This window comes from Penicillium vulpinum (genome assembly GCF_028829585.1).
Source record: "Penicillium vulpinum strain IBT 29486 chromosome Unknown utg000004l_segment0_segment0, whole genome shotgun sequence".
Taxonomy (NCBI): Eukaryota; Fungi; Ascomycota; class Eurotiomycetes; order Eurotiales; family Aspergillaceae; genus Penicillium; species Penicillium vulpinum.
This window is the reverse complement of record NW_026643244.1, coordinates 7264945-7285531: the sequence shown is the minus strand read 5'-3', so window position 1 is coordinate 7285531 and position 20587 is coordinate 7264945. Positions and strand designations below refer to the sequence as shown.

The window sequence follows — 20587 nt, the reverse complement described above, 5'->3', positions numbered from 1 at the left end:
ATGAGGCGCTAAGGCAGATGATCGATTTATTTCTTGCAATCTCAGCAATATGCAAGTTGTCTACATAACCACTGTGGCAATATGTTCCAGGTACTCAGACGACCGCTACATCAAGAGTTCAGAAGCCTTAGTACTTGCCCTATCTACAGTAGATCTAGTGAAATTTCAAACTTTAAGAATTCTGGTAAAAAGCTGAATATTTTGCTTGAATAGTTGCCAGGCATCAAACCCCGACAGATTGCATGATCCCCTCCACATCTAATTGATCTGCAAGGTCCAATAACTCTCGCGGAGCAATACTGACGGATGAATGAAGTCCCAGTAGATCCCACTCAAACTCTTCTTGATCGAAGGCGTAAGGTTCTTCATTAATTTCATTGCCTTCATCCAGATTGACTTGCGGCAACTGGTGATTTGCCAATTTTGGTGTTATAGGTGCGAGTATTTGTTCCAATTGCCTGAGTTCAAGCCTGCGAAGCGGTGCAGCTAAGTTACCCTTTGAAATGAGTTTATCGAGTACGAGGGCCAGATTGTCGCACCACGTGTCGTTTGAGATCACTGATGGGGCAATTGCACGGATCAGGTAGAGAACAAACGCAGAGGACGACGCGTCTTCGACTTGGAATGGTAAGAAGGCGTCTGTAGGTTTGAATTAGTATCATGAGTCTCTAGGTCTTTAACAGAGCTAGTATATCATACCCAGCAGGTCATCGTCAGCTAAAGTACGAAGAGTCTGGAGAATAGTCTGCGCTGAATCGGCGCAGCATTGCAACAGGGATGCAACAGGTGGTGCTAAAACGATCGTCTGAGATTTTTGTCGTTCTGTTCGTTCAATATGCATGTGAAGTGCGCACATCACTAGCGGCCGTGTTGTAAGTACCACACACTACTAATGTCAGTTCATGGCGAACGAGAGCACTAGTTTGGAGAGGACCCACATGATGATGAGCCAGCATCAATCGGATCGCCATCTTCGAAGCACGGCTAATTAATCCATGGAAATGGGTATTTAAAAAGGCAGTCAGGTCATATGAAAGGTCAGCAATGCTATGAAGAATGGACTGTGTACTTCGAATGAGCGTGTCATCAAAATCATTTCCAACGCCGTAGACGGCTAGGCTTTGTTAGCATTTCATCCAACGCCACTCAATCAAAAAGACTCACTTGTCAGAATAGTGGCCATGAGCCGTGCAAGCCGAACATGCAATGTCAAATTGACATGCTCTACTGAATCATCCATCTCTGCTGGCAATCTAACCGTGATATCTTCATCTCTAATCGAGCTCGGTGCACCAATTAAAGCGGAGAATTCCCGGTCTAACATATAAACCACCCAAAAGATCGTTCTGCATCGTTTGGAGAGCTCTGGTCCACATATCTCTTCAGGTACATGCCTGTGTATTCCTTCGATGATACAGCCTCGTAACGCCTGTCCAATCTGTTCACATAGTTAGATATCTAGTACCAGTGAGCGAAGGATGAACCCACATGCTGAAACGCGGCTCTTCTCATATCTATTGACTGAAGATACACTGCCCCTAGACTGAGTGCTTGGATACAGCCCAAGGGATCTTCGTCAACTCCTGACAAATCAGGCAATAGAGCCATCGCTCGAGATGCGTATTGATGGCCAGGCGGTGTCCCAGAATGGTTCTTCTGTGTCAAGAACGCTTTTCCAAAGGCGAGAACAAGTAAGTATTGACAGTACCAAGGTCTATTGGAAGCAGCTTTCGCTGATGGATCCCGGTAGAATTCATGCAGGTCCTGCAAATAAGCATGTTCATCAATCATAAAAGAAAGAAAGCCAAAATAGAACTTGACTGTGTTGAATAAGAAGAGTGCATAGTCCAACGGTGGCAGATTAGTGACATCAGGTACTTCATCTGGAGGATATGGTCGCCAGTTCAACTTGAAAGCCATGCCATCAATATGAAATGGATCTGGGGGACAATTTGATTCAGGTACCTTTCTCCCTATTAAAGCAAGTACACGACGACAAAAGGACCACGACGATGTAGGCCCCATGTACCCTTTGATATGCGAGTCAGTCACGAGCTAGCGCGAGGCGATAGAGTAAACACTCACAAAATCGGCCATCCGGTGTCTGGGCAAATGATGGATCCCGATCAACCAAAGGATTCCGAGAGAATCTTGATCGGTGATTGTCTTCTTCGGCGCCACCATCAGTCTCGTTCTCTCTGTGAGGGGACCCTGGGGTATGCAGGGGTGGTCCCATTCCTGTAAGCAAATCACGATCAGCACACCAAGCATACATTCAGTGAATGGTTAGAGCATACCAATTGGGATTGAACGCCATCCAATGTCTGCTTGATTGTCTAGCAGTGTGCTAGATGCTTGAGGGGTCGGAGGAACATCAATATTCTCATCAGCTGTAAATATTGTGCCTCCTAAAGGACTGCGATCAAGAGGGGCCGGGTGTCCATGTCGTGTCGAACTTCCGCTTCTGGATATGTGCTCTTCTAGTTCTCGCAAGTACCTATTACGCGTTAGCACATATACCATCCAGCCAGTTGCAGCTACTTACCGTTCCGACACAGAGACCCGCACCTCCTCCACCGGAAAGTGACAATGTTTCTTCTTCCGCGCACATCTTGTGCAAGGACTGACGCCCGAGCATTTGACCTTCATTGATCGACATCGCTCACAGCTTTCTAAACGTTAGTTTGATATTCTACTTTGGGGTCAAGATTCTGACTCACGCCCTCTGGCACTTTTTTGTTCTTGCCTGGCTAGGTGTTGCGGGCATATCGGATTGAGATACCGGCATGATGTATAGAGCAATTGTGAATATAGTCTGTGCTGCCGGGGCAACTCTCCGATATCAATTGCCCTGCAGAGTGCGGGGTAGAGATGTGACAGCTCGTACAATCAGTCCCGAGGTCGGAACGCCATTCCGACTTTTCTTATCGGAGATAACAGCGCAGGCATCCATCCTCTATCACGACCCATCACATGATTTGCGACGCCCTAACGGGATTGACTTCGCCTTGTTCTATTTGGCTTCGTGCATGAACTGTGCATATCTAGTAGGAGTTTATAGTCTGATTGGTTATCTTGTATATTGGGTATCTAGCCACTAAAAATATGATCGGGACTCATCCGACGATCCTTCTCCACAACTCACGACGCAATGCCGTCAGCATGTGTTGTGTTCGTTCCACTGCCCCGCGATTCTCGATTGCTCGACGGTGCAGATAACCCATGCACTCCGCAACTGAGCCCCAAGCCATACACTTGAAAGCCTTTGGCACAGTCAAGTTAGCAGCAGAAGATTGTTCGAGGGCACGTTCGTAGTTTTGCACCAGTTCACAACTGAGTTCGTCAGCCATGCCTTGGATTTGTCCACATTCTAGCATGACTGTAGGTTGGTTGGTGAGAAGCCTGTGCTGGTGTGTGGCAATCGCTTTGGTTGCACTAGCGGCGTTGTGGGTGGCGAGGAAAAGAGCGGCGTTGGGGAATGGAAGGTTCTCCTTCCCAGCAGGCATTCTTCGGCAAAGCATGGTTTCTGCGATCATATCGTATGACCGGTCCGTATCGGCCTGGGTATCATGTATGAGAGAGCGTGTCTCATGCTCAATATATGCCCCTCGGACCAACTTGATACCCAGAGACCAGCCCTCTTGTGCAGCCAAGGCAAGATGGTGGTCAAGATTCGCCTTTGATCCCTTGAGATAGCCCTGGATAGTGTTATAAATAATTGGTGTTTGCGATTTGTTATGCTTGCGCATCGTTTCAATGGCCCAGTCATCAAGGCCCTTTTGCAAGACTTGTTGCTCTGCATCCAACCAGAGACGTGAGCCCTGCTTTTCTGTCTCAAAGCAAATCTCATCCACAGCTTTGATCATAGCCTCTGGCATGGGCTGGCGTGCTGCCATCGCATCCACTGAAATAGGTCCAGCACCTGTCAATCTGGCAAAGAGGTATCAGACTCCATAGGACAAGAATCCAAACCTTCGTACTTACTTCACGGCAAGGAAGTCACCCGGCCCAACCATGCGCAGTGTCTCCAATGTTCCTTCCTTCCACTCCTCAATCATCTGATAGCACTTGTCGCTATATTGTGCTTTGCCAGACTCATCGGCTGAAAGCTTTTCATCATGATTCAACACTATCTCTTTCGAATACCCCAAGATGACGCCCTGGTATCCCATCTTTTTAACGTCTGCCACAGTCTTGGAAACTTCTGTTTTATTCACCCCGGCACAAAAGTGATTGTAAACCGTCCAGCGAAGGATTTTATTCAAAGGGATGTTCCGATCTGGGTTCAATAGTGGAGATTTCGATGTTGCAAGGACACCCATCACAGCTAGAGCAGGTCGTAAGAATACCTTGGATGTCATTAAGGAGGTCAAAATTAAAGATCGTAGCAGTAGTCTGGTCGGAATTCGGGCCATAGATGAGACTTCGACGGGTGGTTTGATTGCTGGCATAGCGGCGGCATCATGGAAGTGGGATTTTGTCGAATGAAGTCGACACATCAAGGCCGGTGAGGTTTGAACTAAGAAACCACGAGGGGGCCTCATAAGTGTAGAACGAGATAACATCTTAGCTTGAGTCAAGAACGTAGACAGACAAGTCTAAAGTTGCAGTTCTTTTTATATGAAAGAGTTCAAGATGGCGGCAGCGTTCATTCAACTCAGGTTGCCACCACAGAATACTATTTGAAGCAAACACTTCTTCGAGTCTCTGTATTACATTACTTTATCCGACTGCTACTACCTACCCAAATATCCGGTCATTTCACCGATAGTCAGCCGGTCTACCATCGGAGTCGTCCTCCGATAGAGGGAGGGGTTCGCGGACCAGGAATCCTGTCCCGCGATGCCAACTCATCGTTTCCTTCATGGGGCTTTGTACAATCATTCAATTTCCGGGAATGAAGGTCCGTGTGTTAACATTGCTCGAGCTCCAGCACCGATTTGACTCGAGGGTTTATATTACGTTTCATAGATAAACGTGGCTAGGTGGGGTTGACCAGTGATGGTTCTATGGGGGCACTATTCGACTTTCAGTACCACCAAGCGTGTATATTGTATGCATCTTTTTCTTCCGTGGTTCGGCTCGGGTGTTAATCTTCAGTGCTACCTGGCGATCTCAAAAGGTGCTTTCACACCCCGGGGCACAATTTTGGAAGTCCCATCACTATGGTATCGGGGTATATTTACGCTCGCTACAATACAGGAGAAGGGGAAAAGATATAAAGATATGCCAAAAGGTTATCAAAGAAAGTAAAACGTAAAAAGACACAGAAGTAGTTTCTTAAATGTTATCTTTCTAATATCATATTCAGATTATCCAATTTCTAGGTCGTCAAGTCTCAATGCCATATAGTAATCCATAGATATACGCCTATGGATCTGCCCCTCCAAACACAACCAGTACCGCACTGCAGCATACGCAGCTACACATGCTAACACTTCCTGGCCCTTCGGGTTTGTGCCAAGGCAAGTTAATCAACAGCATAGTAGCTATACTAGCCGTCGCCAGAGTTGTGACTTGATCTTTGTGCAGAGCCATAAGTAACGTAGGTCCAATAAGCGCCAATCCACCACAAAGTCCTGTTTAAAGCCGATTCCACATCTGCACCGCACCCGACTTAATATGGTAAATATCACGAGAAGACCTTGGATAATACTCTTCCCACTCTTGTACCGCCCACAGTCTTCTGCTCGACTCAGTAACGCTTCCTCTGAAATAAGAAGAGTGTCTTTCGTGGTAACCAAGAATGGGTATCTTTCGCCAATTGCGGCTCTTTGGGTAACCTTTTCAGTCATGAAATCATAATCACGGATTGCGTTGGCTGCACATATGATTTTGATGGTCGTTAGAAATTCGTCAATTTTCAGTGAAAATAGAGCATACTATATTGCGCTGTTTTCATTGAAGCTTCTGTTACTTCGTTATGTTCGGACCATGTCTCTTACGTTTAACACAAATTTTTGTTGTAGCTTATGTATCACCTTTCGCTGCAACGTGATCAATGTAATACTGTAGGAGGATACAACATTCCCAGATTTGGTGGATGTATACAGAGTACATATGTAGGCACCGCGGTGGTAAGCAGTCGATCATAGAAACCCAACCGGGATGATCTAGCATCTTCAATATTTTTTTTCTGTCGGGTACCAGCTTCATCAAGTGTTCTGGTGGGAACGTCAAAGGGTGATAGGTGTCCATTGTTCCTCTGTACATAGATTTAATCTCCCAAAAGAGGATAATACACTGGTCGGTGAGATGATCGAACAGACAAGTCTTCTATATGGACCATAGTTCCGGGACTTGCGAGCTGTGAAATAAATTGGTTTTCCGAATCACCCTTATTGATAGAGTTCGGCCTTTGTGGTATTTTGCGAGGGTTTCAGGGAGCACTAGATCTCAGAAAAGAAGATCAAGAGAAAAGAAGAATATTAGAATCAATCAAGGTAAAATGAGATCAGAATAAAGTATAGAGATGTCTGCCCAGGTGAGACTGGAACCAAATGTTTACGATTTGGCTCTGAGAACTTCCCACTTTGGGTGATTATTCCAACAGGCATGCGCTCTCCAGGGCTGAGAGGCATGAGCTTTGCTGCCAATTATGAGTTGCCACGATATTTTTGCTGTGATTGCTGTGACTGGTGCTTTATTGGTATCAATTTAGCGGTTCAAGACAGTCAATGCAGAGATATGTCTCTAATATAGATAGAGAAGTTCTATTTATATTGTTCAAAGATCATAAGTATTATAGTTATAAATGCTCCTTAAACCTCGTTTGAAGGATATGTGACCTTTTCCAGAGGCACAAACTCTTCCTTGATCGTACGAACGCTAACGAATCGCTGCAGATGTGCCATAGTGCCAGTCTTGTCGTTTGTACCAGAGTCGCGACTACCACCAAACGGCTGCTGAGCCACAGTAGAGCCGGTGCATTTTGTATTCAAATAGAGCATTCCAGCTGCGTGCTTAAGAATAGTCTGTGCCTGGCGGCTGACATAGGGGTCCTTGGCGAAGATACTTCCAGTCAATGCATAACGAGAGGTTGTATCGACCAGCTTCAATGTTTGCTCCCATTCAGCATCTGGGTAAACATAGATTCCAAGAATGGGTCCAAACAGCTCCTCTGATAAAATCTTGTGGTGGGGGTTGGAGGTTCGATAGACGGTGGGATGCACGTAATAGCCCTCTGTTTTAGAAGCCTTTCCGCCAACGATAAGTTCCAGGTCCGAGTCGGTCTTTGCTTCCTCAATAAAGTTGTTAAGCTTATCAAATGAGCGCTCGTGGATAACTGGGTTGATAAAATTGCTATAGTCTTCGACATCTCCCACCTTGAGAGCTGCGGTCTCTTCTGCCAGGACCTTTTGGAACTCGGGCCAGACAGACTCTGCAACGTAAACACGAGAGTTGGCAGAACACTTTTGACCCTGGTATTCAAAGGCTGCTCGAATGGTGTTCAAAGCCGCGCTCCTCACATCTGCGGATGCATGGACGACGCCCCAGTTCTTGCCGCCAGTCTCTCCGACTACTCGAGGGTAGGAGTTGTAGATACCCGCACCAATACCATCGCCGATCTTCTTTTGAATCCCCTTGAATGTAGCAGTGGCCCCAATAAATGAAAGGGCCCCAAACTCGGGTCTCTTAAGAGCAGTGTCGGTGATTTGTTCGGCATCACCGGGCAAAAATTGGACCACATCCTTAGGTAGTCCGGCCTCTAACAAAATCTGATGAAGCAGCCAGCTGGCATGAAGTGCCGAGTCAGAGGGCTTCCAGATAACGACATTTCCAAGTAATGCAGCAGGTCCAATAAGCGTTGCGCCGAGTGCAGTGAAGTTAAAAGGAGCAATGGCGTATGTGAAACCTTCAAGTGGGCGATACTCCATCTTGTTCCAGTGTCCGTCAAGGTGAACCCTAGGTTGCTGGGAGAACAATGCCCATGCCTCTTGGATGTAGTGGCGGAAGAAATCGGCTGTCTCGGCAGCAGCATCGATCTCTGCTTGCCAGATATTCTTTCCTTGGCCAAGCATTGTGGCTGCCACTATCTCTGAACGATATTTGCCAGTGACGAGCTCAGCTGCTCGAAGGAGGATGGCGGCACGATCCTCGAAGGGGGTAGCTTCCCAGGCGGGCTTTGCTTTGAGGGCTGCGTCGATGGAAGCATTGACTTGCTCTGGGATGGCAGATGCGTAGTTTGCGACAACCTCACTGTGCTTTGAAGGGTTTGGTTGAGAGCGGGATTCTTTTGTGGTGATCTACAAATTTATATCAGTTGAACGTCCGTAATCGGTATTCGTAGTTTTCACCACATACCTCTAAGCCATTGATAGTGATAGGAATTGTGAAAGGGAATTTTCCCTTGAGTTTCTTGATAGTCTTGGTTAGTTCGGCCCTTTCTGGAGAGCCTTTCGCATAGTTGAGCTGATTTTTTGTCATGTTAGCCAAAGTTCAGTTATATACTTTGGTATTGCTCACCATTTTCTCATTTTCGAACTTGGGAGGGCTCAACATAGTCAAGTATCGCCTTGAGGGCCCATTTAGAGCGCGAGGCTTGAAGCAATTGAGCCTTCCTCCTTGAGTAATTGTAACAGGACGCATAATGTTTTAGGGGGGTGGGTTCAGAGGTATACAGACTTCGGTCAATGGTAAAGCAAGAACGGTTTGCCAGCATCCATGCAGATAAGCTGTTAAATATGATATTCATGCATGAACTCCGTATCCTATTCACCGGGAGGTCCTTCCGTGTACAACAATGACGGAGAATGGCTTGCAACGATGCTCCAATATCGGAGCTGCCATCCGATGCTCGATGTTCGATAAGAAAGATACGGCATTCTCTACGAGTGTCACAATATTATTGTCACAGAAACCTGTTTCTTTCTTTTAGCCGAGCTTCTTGAATAAGCGTTAAGTTGAAAGTCCATGGACTGCCATTGAAATGTGTAAGTTCAAGAGAAATACATGTCCCACAATGCGCGAGCGATTTGCGATAACGTCAACTTCCTTAAAATATATTACCAGACGCTAATTGCTACAGATTTCTCATTTGAATGAGACGAGGATAAGAATGATGACAACAAGCAAAATTCCAACACACACTCGATCTTCGTAATGCAGTATGTACATATGCAGCTTGAGGTGAAAGTGTTGTAGCTGGTACAACTCACTTGGCCCCGCTAACCCAGTTTGGGGTGGTACCAGTGACATTGAGTCTGTTATCTCTCATCATCTCTCACCTCCTTGAACTTGAATTATTACTGAATTCCCTGTTGCGTGTCATCTTTTTGCAAATCCAATTGTCTCCAGTGCTGTTATTTTTTCTTGAGGCGGAGAGTGGTGCCCGTGTATTTGTGTGACCAACCCCCTCGGGAGCTCCGCTTGATCGCCAACGTCGTCATTGCCATCACCTCCGCACCTGATCCCCCGACAGCTCTCCCGGCGCAAACCACCCCGTCGGTTTCCTGATGTCCTTATTCGGCACATCTCCAGAGGGTCCCTCTGCGAATGATCCTGCCAGGTCCAAGTCATCCCTGTTTGCTGACGAACCGGCTACGGGCGGCTCCTCGCTGTTCGCCGATGACGACGGCGACGACAGCTCCTCTCCTTGGAACATCCAGAATAATACCACCAAAAGAACTGCTCGGCGCGATCTGGTTCGGACATTGCTTCCCAATACAGACGTGCCTGAGAGCTACATCGATGCATACGACCTGATTCTGAACAGCGGGGACAGGGTTGGCTCCGGCATTGGGTTGACCTCTGTTCGGGAGATTCTTTCAACCAGCGGGCTCACTGCAACCGATCAAAGCAAGATCCTGAACCTTGTTGCTTCTGGTGATCGTGAAAGCTTTAGTGGACTTGGTCGTGGCGAGTTCAATGTGCTGTTAGCGCTGGTCGGCTTAGCGCAAGAAGGCGAGGACATATCGTTTGATTCAGTGGACGACCGTCGCAAAAGTGAGTAAATTTTGCGCCATTTGGTATTTCTTTATCTATTGTTCGCAATAATTTCTCTAACGTGAAATCAATACAGAATTACCCCAGGTAAAGACTGGCTACCTCGATCGGCTGCGAACGACCAGCGACGCGAACTCTGAACAACCATATCAGCACCCTGCTACCCCCCTTCACAGCCTCCTCCCTTGCAAACCCACGGCTCTGCACAGTCGCAAATCCCACGACGAGAGTCGTTAGGCGGATTGGAGTCAGACCCATGGGGCAGTCCACAATTACACCGCGGTCACAACCATGAGACAGAAAGCACTGAACCACGTGTATTGAATGGATTCGGTAGTGTGAGATCTACTACGGACCCTTGGTCTAGCAGGCCGGTTGAAGAAACCACGCAAAGCAATGTGGTTCAACGGGAGCATTCCAATGGCCAGACGGAGGCTGCCCCGCCTCGCACTTCTGGGTCTGGATGGGGGAACAATAACTTCAACGGAGCGGGTCCGAGTGATGAAAGCAGTTTTGGAGGCACAATTCCCCAGGCATTAGGTGGCTTTGGTCCTGTAGAGGATGAGCCCATCACTATTGCACCACGGCGTCGGTCCCTTGGTCTCGGCCGACCGACAAACCCACAGGTAGAGGAGAGCGTCAGTGTCACGTTGCTCCCCGAGAAAGAAGGCTTGTTCATGTTTCAACACCGAAATTATGAAGTCAAGTCTGCACGGAGAGGTAGCACGGTTATTCGGCGTTATAGCGACTTTGTCTGGCTATTGGACTGCCTTCAAAAGCGATTTCCTTTCCGGCAACTGCCTCTTCTTCCCCCCAAGCGGGTTTCAGGTATGCACAACGCTGGTTTAGCGCACCTAATTTCTTACTCACAATTCTGAAGTAAATGGCACTCACCTTTCAGCGGATTCATCCTCGTTCCTCGACAAGCGCCGGCACGGACTGGTGCGATTCACCAACGCCCTCGTTCGCCATCCCGTTCTTGGTCAAGAACAGCTTGTGATCATGTTCTTGACAGTTCCAACAGTAAGCTCCCCTTTGGGATTTTGGGTATCCTAATCGAGGCAGACAATAACTGTAAAAAACAGGAACTTTCGGTTTGGCGAAAACAGGCCACAATATCAGTCCAAGACGAGTTTACTGGCCGTGTCCTCCCGCCGGATCTTGAGGACTCCTTGCCCGCCACTCTCGACGAAACGTTTGAAACAGTGCGCAGCGGTGTCAAGCGTTCTGCAGAAATCTATATTAATCTTTGCACTTTGCTTGAGCGATTGGCTAAGCGCAACGATGGTCTGGCTGCTGACCACCTCCGGTTCTCCCTCGCGCTGCAGTCCTTGACGGAAGTCACGAAAGATACGTACGCAGTGGATACGAATGACATTCCGTCTCTAAATGCAGGTATCACAGCCACCGCTCGGCATCTCTCTGCCAGCCAAAGCCTGTTGGAGGATGAAGCACGTGGGTGGACGGAGGGAGTTCTAGAAGATCTAAAACGCCAACGTGATTGCTTGGTCAGCGTACGCGAGATGTTCGATCGGCGGGATCGGTATGCACGGAACAACATTGCGCAGCTGGAACGGCGCATTGAGACCAATGAGCAGAAGTTGCAGGACCTACGCGTCCGACCTTCGGGCACAGTAAAGCCCGGGGAGATCGAGAAAGTTGAGGATTCTATCTTCAAGGTGAGACTGCATATTTCAATGGTACCCACAGTCCTGGAGTAATACTAACAATTGATTATCTATTAGGACAAAGAATCCATTGTCCAACAGCATGCCCGGGGCGTTTTCATCACAGAATGCATCCGTGACGAACTCGTCCACTTCCAACAGAGCCAGTATCATATCAGCCGACTACATCAGGACTGGAGCCAGGAGCGTGTCAAGTACTCTGAATTGCAAGCTGAGAACTGGCGTGGCTTGAGCGACGAAGTCGAGAGAATGCCGACAACGGGCGTTTAGCTGGGCAGCATTGGGCCTCGTCACTTAGGTCGTACATCGTACATATGTACCAACCCACTGGCGGACTTGAAAATCTTCAAATCGTCAATTTTTTTGGAGGGTACGTGCGGGGCGCGCAGTATGCATGTGCATAATGTGCATCCCTTTGAATGTTTGCTTTTTTTCGTCTTTCTCTTCTCCATATTTCCCCGGAAATACTCCACATGTTTCACGATGTTGGGTTCTCAGCATCCAATTCCCCCCTAAAGTTTTGCGATGCGTCTGAACCTGTTTTTTTTTTTGCTTTTATACAATTCCCAATTTGATTGTATTCTGTTCAATCTGATATTTTATATGTATACTGCACATAGTACATATGTAAAGGAACATTGTCCCACATATCGACATACAAAGATACAACTAGTAGTACATATATGTACTTCCTACATAAGAAGCAGATACCATATGTACATTTATAAGGGTAAGTTATAAATGTATATTTGTACTGTATATTCCGTACATGTATACGGAGTCCACGGGTACTTCGTACTTAGTACAACATCAAAATGTGCCCCATTCCCCACCATAAATATGTACTGTAACGCCACTGACCCAATAAATCTCGATGATCCTTGACTTCGGCCTTGGCGCCTGACAACCTTGGAAGGCTGGCCGATCTTACATTACCAGGACCATTACCATACAGAACCGGATTGTTACCTGCATTTCGGGTGAAATGAGAGACACCCCCGTGGACATGTATGCAGTGCTTTATTTGATATAAACTTCTTTCGATCCTTTTTCTCTGTTTCTATATAATATACTCCTTTTCCCATAAAATATCCTCCAAATCTATTAGCGCACGTCCTCCTCCGCCAGCCAAGACCCAATTCCGCTTCCAACGTGGGTCTCGAAAGTCTCGGCTGACGAATCCCGCTGTTTCCAAGAATACTTCGTTCTGGGCAAATCTCCCAGAGCACGCGTTCACTCGCCTTCCTCTGCTTGGCCAAGAGCTTCCAAGACTCTGACCAAATTTCGCTCTTGTCGAACTTTTTTTCTTCTCTTTCCTTCTTCCCTTTACAATCCGAATCTGAGAATTCCTGAGGCCAAGCCTAGGTTCTTTTTTTTTTTTTCCTTACCAACGTCTTGCCCAGCTTCGCCTCCACCCACCCCAGTGGCATCCCCAAGCTCTTGGCTACAGTCTGCACCCCGCAGAATCTGCACTGTCGCCTACCTTCCAACCTGTCGGACGTGCGCCTGGATCGCGAAGCTTCAGCCCTACAAGTCTCGGCAACTCGGCATTTCGATCACCGATTCACCAAGGCATGAAGAGCTACGCGGACCAACGAAGTTCGAGGGCGGAAATCATCCGGTAAATCGCTCATTGCGGTACTTGCGGCATAAAGCCCAGGACACGGAATTCTATCAAATTTCCCGGATAATACAATTGGTGTTCAATCACCGACATCTGCACCATGGCATGGGATCACTTGGATATCGATAAGCCGCATTTGGCTTACATGATCCTGGGAGGCTTCACAGGCCTGTTCATGTTATGCTCTTTGTTTGTCAAGGAGAAGCTATACATCGGTGAAGCTACCGTAGCCACGCTCTGTGGTATTATTTTTGGCCCCCACGCGGCCAATCTATTCAACCCTCACGAATGGGGAAATATCGACAAGATCACACTCGAGTGCTCGCGAATTGTCCTGGTCGTGCAATGTTTTGCCGTAGGCGTTGAGTTGCCCAAGGCCTACATGGAACGGCATTGGAGGTCTGTTTCATTGCTGCTGATCCCCGTTATGACCTGGGGTTGGCTTATCACCAGTTTGTTTATCTGGTGGCTGGTTCCTCCTCTCAACTGGCTTGAGGCACTGGTGTGTTCTGCCTGTGTTACGGCTACCGATCCTGTCCTAGCATCGTCTGTTGTTGGTAAGGGAAAGTTCGCTAAGCGTGTCCCCAAGCATTTGCGTGACTTGTTGTCTGCAGAGTCCGGGTGTAACGATGGTATGGCTTTCCCATTCATTTATCTGTCATTCTACATCTATCACTATCGCCCCAATGTTGGAGAGGTGTGGCTGAACTGGTTCTGTATTACCGTTCTGTACGAGTGCATTTTGGGTGCTATTTTTGGCTTCACCATCGGCTACATTGCTCGCCATGCGATTAAATGGGCTGAGCGCAAGGGATTGATCGACCGTGAGAGTTTCCTCGTCTTCTACTTTGTTCTGGCTGTCTTCTGTGCTGGCTCGGGTGCTTTGCTGGGCATGGACGATCTGCTGATTGGATTCGCCTGTGGTGTTGGTTTCAGTAACGATGGCTGGTTTACGGAGAAGACAGAGGAATCTCATGTCTCTAACGTTATTGATCTTCTGCTCAACTTGGCATACTTCGTCTACTTCGGATCCATCGTTCCCTGGGAGGACTTCAACTCCCCCGAGCTTGGCCTTACTCCTTGGCGGCTGGTAGTGATTGCGATATTAGTCCTCTTGTTCCGACGTATTCCTATCATGCTCATGCTCAAACCGATAATACCGGACGTCAAAACCTGGCGAGAAGCTTTGTTCGCGGGACATTTCGGTCCTATTGGTGTCGGTGCCATTTTTGCCGCCATTCTCGCTCGAGCAGAGCTGGAGCACGACAATACACAACCATCACCCGAAAATGAACTCCCAATGCCAGGAACTAGCAATTACTACGTTGTCAGACTCATTTGGCCCATTACTACGTTCATGGTCATCACGTCCATTCTGGTACATGGTTCATCTATTGCAGTTTTCACTCTGGGTAAACGCATCAACACCTTGACTATCACCCTATCCTACACACAGGCCAACGAGGATGGACCTTCATGGATGAACCGTCTTCCTCGTGTGCAGTCAATCGCCAAGGGCTCCATGTCCTTCCGCAAGACGGATGACACGGATGCCTCATCGGACGAAAAGCTTCCTGAGTATCCTCCCGGTACCTTACCACCCATCGGCATGCCTGGCAACTTTCTCCGCCGGCAACGTGACGAGGAGGGAGATAGTGAGTCACAAAGCCTCGAGACTTCTCGTCGCAAGCCCTTGCGGAGACGTCGCCGTAAGCGTGCTGCCGGTGGTGGAGGTCCAATTAGCCAGTCTGCTATCATGCCTGCTCCTCGGCGTACCGAGGGTGAGGTTGAGACCGAAGCAGAAAAGAAAGAACTCGAAGAGCGTGATCAGGTTGAGCGTGGAGCTTCTCCACCTCATGCCGAGCGGGATCGCTTCGGCCGTGAGCCAGAGATAGAGGTTTATCAGGAGGGACACAACATGATCATCGAGGATGAAGAGGGCAATGTTCTCGCGACTGAGGATACCTCTCACATGTCTTCGGAAGAGAAGAGCGCTCACATCGAAGCGCAACGCAAGCGTCTTGAAAATGATAAATCTGGACAATTTGCAGCGTCTCGGAGTCAACCCCACACGAAGACCGAGGGAGAAGAGCTCAAGCACTCTATTGAGAAGAAGGCTGGTACGTCATACGGAAATGCCCTCAAGAAGTGGACCAACTGGACCGGACGCGGAAAGGATCAGGCTACGGAACAGGCAGAGAAACCCCCCAAGGCCGATTCAGCAAAACCCAAACCTCGTTCAGCTCATGCATACCAATTCGGCAATACCATTATTGTCGAGGATGAGGACGGTGAGGTGATCAAGAAGTACACCCTTCCTGGAGGCAAGAAGGGCGAGAAGGGTGATAAGACCCATAAGGAGCCCACCGTCCCTGGTGAAGCACCTGTCAAACGTGGCCTGACTCGCATGGGAACCTGGTTCGGCATGGAGGAAGAAGGCGAATCCTCCCAGGCTGCCCAAGGAAAGAACAAGGACGACGACTGGGCTGCCGACGACGGCATTCGATTCACTTTGGCCCAGGATCCCGACGTTCCCTCTCAAGGCATCGGCCACAAGGGCCGACGCATGAACAAGCAGGAATTCTTCGAGCAGATGAAGGGTCTTGACGCCAAGGCCCGCCGTGATCTGGTGCAGCAAACCGACGCACCAGCCCCAATTCAAGAAATGGCCCAGCGCGAAGCCAAGGCTGAGGCCAAGCAAGAGCGCCACCTTTCTGCTGCCGCCGCCGCTGCTGCCACCACCGGTGGCACTAGCGCCATCCCCGAAGAAGATACCGAAGCTCTGGAGTCCGAGTCCGTCACCGACAGCGATGTCAGCGACGACGAGCCTGGCTACCATCTCGGTTCCCCCAACGTGGCGGCCTCGCTCGCTAAGTTCTCGCGTGGCGGTACCGCCGCCCAAGCCCGCCGGAACAACCTCAGCCCTGCACCACCGCGTATCCGGGACCGTGCTCGTCGCGATTCCGACGACGATGGTACAGACCGTATCCCGCCCTCTCGTCTTCGTCAAGCTGCTGGTCTGACCGCGCCCCCGCGCCAGCTTGAAGATGATACAGGCGAGACCCCGGCCGAGCGTCGTCGCCGTCTAAACGCGTTGGGTGTTGAAGGTGACGATACTGAGGGGTCGGAGTCGGATGATAATGATAATGCTATTGCCGAGGAAGACTCGGAGGATGAGAATGACTCCAGCCAGACTATGGGCAAGAACGAGATTGCTGAAACGCAGAAACAATCTGACCAGTCTTCTCCGTCTGGATCTGGATCCGGCTCTCAGTCTGCAGCCCGACACATTCCGCGGGTTTCCTGGGGAGGCGAGAAGGGACGTGAACTTTAAGCGAGTTTGTTTCAAGCCATCTCGCTATCGGGAGTCAATCGGATAGAAATGTCTTAATTTGGCCTTCTGTATCCCATTCTCAGTCTCTGATCATCCTCGGTCATACACAGGAGACGCGATCGCATTCCTCCTGACTCTGAGTCAACAATTAGACATTTACCGATCCAGTTTCTCCATCCCTTCCCCCCTGCCCTTGTGTCTCGAAGTATATTCATGTATTTTCTCATCTCACCCGCTGTGCATATTAATTGCTCTTGCATGTAATGACCTTGATTGATCACTGATCGACTTGCTCATTTTTTATCGTGTTTATATGATTCCTTTTTGTTTGGCTCGCGGCTGTTTCTGCTTGAGCGAAGCGAGTTTTAACTATACAATGCATTGTTTAAATGGACATAAACCTTGTTTTTTCAATCTTCAAAGTGGTTCTTAGATCGTAGATATCTACAATCAGTAATCGATGATAAACAACATTAGGAGCAACTGGAGACACCATATAAAGATGTACTTCTATCCTACTATGTATCTACCATATTTACCAGTAAGAGAAACAACTTGATCTAATTAACAAAGATCGAGGTATCAAACGAATCAACTAGCTCCATATAAACAAGCCCAAGAAAAGAATAAAAAGAAAAGCATATCTAAACTAAGCGCAATCCATTCCACCCATCTTACTCCATAGTACTCTGCGGCCTCATAATCCCCCTCCCGAAGAACTCGCTGACAACCCCAAATCGATCCCGCGAGCGAGACAACTCCCCCTTGAACAAATCATGCTGATCCGCCGACTCAACCTGTCGTTGCCGGATAGCGCGCAGAGTTGCATTAGTCGGGGCGCATACGGGACACTGTGCGTCTTCGTCGACGTTGTTCAGACAGCGTTCGTGGAAGGAGTGCCTGCAGAGGAAGTGGACTGTTGGGAGGTCGAGTGTTCCGCCGCAAGATTGGCAGCGGCGGGATTGGAAGACTACCGGTTGAGTTGTCAAGTTGTCTAATTCTTGTTGTTTGGTTTCTGTTTCGGACTTGTAGCTTGTGATGAGGCGGCGGTTCTGGAGGGGGAGAGGTTAGTTTTGATATTCGCTGAATAGGAGGGGGTATGGGGGAGCTTACGGTGGTGATTTCTTTGCGTTCGCGGTCGATGTTATCGCTGAGATACTTCTTCACGCGACCCATTGTTACTACTGCGTTATTGCTGAGGGCTTGGATCACCTGCAATGGGGAGAGGAGGCCGTCTTGATTGATGCGCTGCAGGACTGCGTCTAGCTCGTCGCCTGCTTCTTCGAGGATTTTGGGACTCGAGGCAAAGTATGTCAATGCGTCGACGTAGAGTTGGGGCTCGTCGGGCCCGTACCGGCGTAGCGCTTTGATAGCGCCTTGTGTATCCTTTGCTGAAGTGAAGGAACGGAAAATGTCGAGACGGAGACCTTCTTGCTCGCGAACGAGGGTAGATCCTTCCCTGAAGTTTGACAGATCGGAGAGGAGAAGCACATTGGATGTGGAGATCGGGATCTAGGTCGGTTAGATATAAGAGGTGAGAAATAGATGATAGGATAACTCACGTCTTTCCCTTCGATTAGTTTCTTCGCTTTGGTCTCCCATTCCTGTCTTTCGGTTGCATCCTTCTTCCCCTTTGCTGTATCCAGGTACATCTCAAACAGGGTTGTGAAAAGATCAACTTTGGCATCCTGCTTCAAGTCCGGCTGCTGCACCAAAGTCTCGAGGAAATCGATGAATTCTTTGGGGTGATCCACAAATGCAGAGAAGGCTGTTCGTGGCTTGGGAATGTCATAATCTGGCGGAGAATCTTCAACCTTGTCTTCATTTGTCGCCGGTTCAGGGACTTCGGCCGGAGTTTGTGTTCCGGTGCCAACATGCATATACCGCAAAGGAAGAAGCGCCGCAAGACTTTGCACTGTGCTGGTTGTCTGTTCTTGGGGCTTTGATGGCTGTTCTACCTCCGTGCGTGGCCGGTACTGGCCGGAATAGTAAGCCTTGAAAAGCTCTGATGTTCGCTCAGGGCAATGCGTCAGTAATACTCGCGCGTACTTCATCAAATTGAGATAGGCCTAGCACGTATTAGCTTCCTTCCTCTAGATGATACGCAGTTGAGACATACCAGTTCAGCATCCAACCGCCAAATGTATTCCACTGCCTCCGCATACTTTTTAGAATCTTCGATTAGGATATCGATGACCATGTCGTTCTCGCCATGCTTTGTTGCAAGGTAGGCTGCCTGCTCATAGTATCCGCCTTGACGGCACATCGCAATGGCTGTTTCAAGGTCGAATTTCAGCTCACCAGGAGCTTTGATAAATGAGTCTAGCTTGCTTGTGTCTTTGAGCTTTGCGTAGCAGTTCAGAAGGAGCGTTGTATGATCAACCGTGGCCCGGCCATGGTCATGTAGCTCTTCAAGGTACTCAATTAAGTTGTGAATACGTTGGGTGTCCAAGTACTGCAGGAATCATTAGTAAGAGACCAATGCCGAATTCCGATCCTCACTGACCTTGCGAATGACCTGAGAAGGTTCAGTATTATCAATGGCCCGGAGATACTGCTGCATAGCGGTATCATAGTCCCCCCGCTGGTACAAAAAGTCACCATACTTGCGATAGATAGCATTCTGTTGTAACGGATCAATCCCAATCTTTTGCGCAAGGTTAATAGCAAGGATGTAGAGATTGCGCTCATATAAGATTTCGAGCTTTTGCTGGAGGGTCTTTTCCCGATAACGGAAGATCTAAAAGAGGTTAAAGGAAAGACCGACACAATATCATACCATCCACATACCTTTCCGTCTGTTGTAAGAAGAAACAAGTCACCCCATTCCATGAAAATACGTTTCATGGGTGACACCAGCGCTTCACTATGCGCGATGAACTTGAGATCAGTATCGAGGAGTGTGAACGTGGCCGTGCCAAAGATCTCCTCAGCCGGACTAGCAGTGTACTTCCTTAGCGGATCTGACTTGCTAGTCCCAGCCTTGGGCGGACAGACGAGAGCGACATAGTCACGGAAAGCATCAATGGACGTCTTCGGGCCCTCGAACGCATAGCTTGCACCACGACCCCGCGGACCGTACGTAAAGATCGCCTCCTCGCGAGCAATGAGAATATCCCCGCCCTCTTTGTCTAGCGTCATGCATCCTAAGCCGCAGCCTGTATCTTCCAAAACGCGCGCAGGCTGGCCTTGTCCTCGCCCGGCGATGACCAGAGTCAAGATGCGGCTCGTTGTCGAAATGTAGAGGGTTGTGACAGCGCCGATTTGCGTTTCTAGGCCGGTGATTGGTTCTTCAGACTCGAATACGATCCGTTGTCGTGCGCCACGGTCGTGGATTAGGTCGCCCCGGATGATCGTCACGGATCCGTTCGCGAAACCCACAGCTACCTGTGAGAGGTCGTCGACGGCTGCGAAAGCCGATATCTATACCATTGTAAGTAAGTATTGACCTCGTTTATTATTGCTTCGAATGCAAACGTACCGGGAACTGTCTCCTGGCATTTTGCACGGAGACCGTTGACAGACACCGCGGGCCGCCATCTTTCTTCTCTGTATCTAGCGCCCAGACCTTCAGAACCGGCTCATTAGAAAGATCCTCTGCGACGGTGACTAGCAGAGCGGTATCGGTTATCTGTCGCATGTGCGTAATGGAGCCGGTATCGTGAGCCTTGAACGATCGCACGATGCGGAAGGCCGAGGAGACGATGTGGACGAAGCCATCAGTAGTGCCAACGAAGATATTTGCAGAGCCGGTGCAGATACTCGAGAGATCGCTCTAGGGGCGACTGTTAGATATGGTGTGGGCTGGAGGAGAGGAAGGTCGAGGCCTTACATTGAAGATTGAGGAGCTGTCCTCTGGTAGCTTCACCGGCGACACGTCGATGAAGTTGAATGCTTTCCACTGTTCATCCTGTCAGCTGCGATGCATTAGTAGGGGATTCTAGCCTCTTACTGATGTCAGCGCCATCTCGGCTCGCCATTGATTGAGATGTGGAA

General features: G+C 48.8%; 5 protein-coding genes across 5 annotated transcripts; 2 read left to right on the top strand and 3 right to left on the bottom strand.

Annotated features, from left to right (window-relative positions):
* Positions 1 to 223: 223 nt before the first annotated feature.
* Positions 224 to 4361, bottom strand: N7479_011270 (transcriptional regulator family TF; the record flags this gene model as incomplete). The annotated part of the gene is made up of 10 exons (XM_057258961.1): positions 224 to 639; positions 700 to 886; positions 939 to 1114; positions 1165 to 1438; positions 1489 to 2030; positions 2086 to 2238; positions 2298 to 2497; positions 2546 to 2672; positions 3146 to 3930; positions 3985 to 4361. 10 exons carry the CDS (start codon positions 4359 to 4361, stop codon positions 224 to 226), a joined length of 3237 nt encoding a protein of 1078 aa, XP_057106419.1.
* A 2400-nt stretch (positions 4362 to 6761) lies between these two features.
* On the bottom strand, positions 6762 to 8589 carry N7479_011269 (L-glutamate gamma-semialdehyde dehydrogenase; the record flags this gene model as incomplete). Its single annotated transcript, XM_057258960.1, has 3 exons — positions 6762 to 8246; positions 8305 to 8412; positions 8467 to 8589. 3 exons carry the CDS (start codon positions 8587 to 8589, stop codon positions 6762 to 6764), a joined length of 1716 nt encoding a protein of 571 aa, XP_057106418.1.
* Positions 8590 to 9455: 866 nt separating this feature from the next.
* On the top strand, positions 9456 to 11903 carry mvp1 (sorting nexin Mvp1; the record flags this gene model as incomplete). Its single annotated transcript, XM_057258959.1, has 5 exons — positions 9456 to 9945; positions 10099 to 10773; positions 10826 to 10968; positions 11031 to 11624; positions 11691 to 11903. 5 exons carry the CDS (start codon positions 9456 to 9458, stop codon positions 11901 to 11903), a joined length of 2115 nt encoding a protein of 704 aa, XP_057106417.1.
* A 1454-nt stretch (positions 11904 to 13357) lies between these two features.
* On the top strand, positions 13358 to 16591 carry N7479_011267 (Na+/H+ antiporter Nha1; the record flags this gene model as incomplete). Its single annotated transcript, XM_057258958.1, has 1 exon — positions 13358 to 16591. The coding sequence occupies one exon, from the start codon at positions 13358 to 13360 to the stop codon at positions 16589 to 16591; it is 3234 nt and encodes a 1077-aa protein (XP_057106416.1).
* A 674-nt stretch (positions 16592 to 17265) lies between these two features.
* N7479_011266 (tethering complex subunit PEP5) lies at positions 17266 to 20558 on the bottom strand (the record flags this gene model as incomplete). Its single annotated transcript, XM_057258957.1, has 9 exons — positions 17266 to 17643; positions 17705 to 18103; positions 18154 to 18660; positions 18711 to 19046; positions 19098 to 19331; positions 19382 to 20014; positions 20073 to 20366; positions 20424 to 20492; positions 20544 to 20558. The coding sequence occupies 9 exons, from the start codon at positions 20556 to 20558 to the stop codon at positions 17266 to 17268; spliced, it is 2865 nt and encodes a 954-aa protein (XP_057106415.1).
* Between the last annotated feature and the right edge of the window lie 29 nt (positions 20559 to 20587).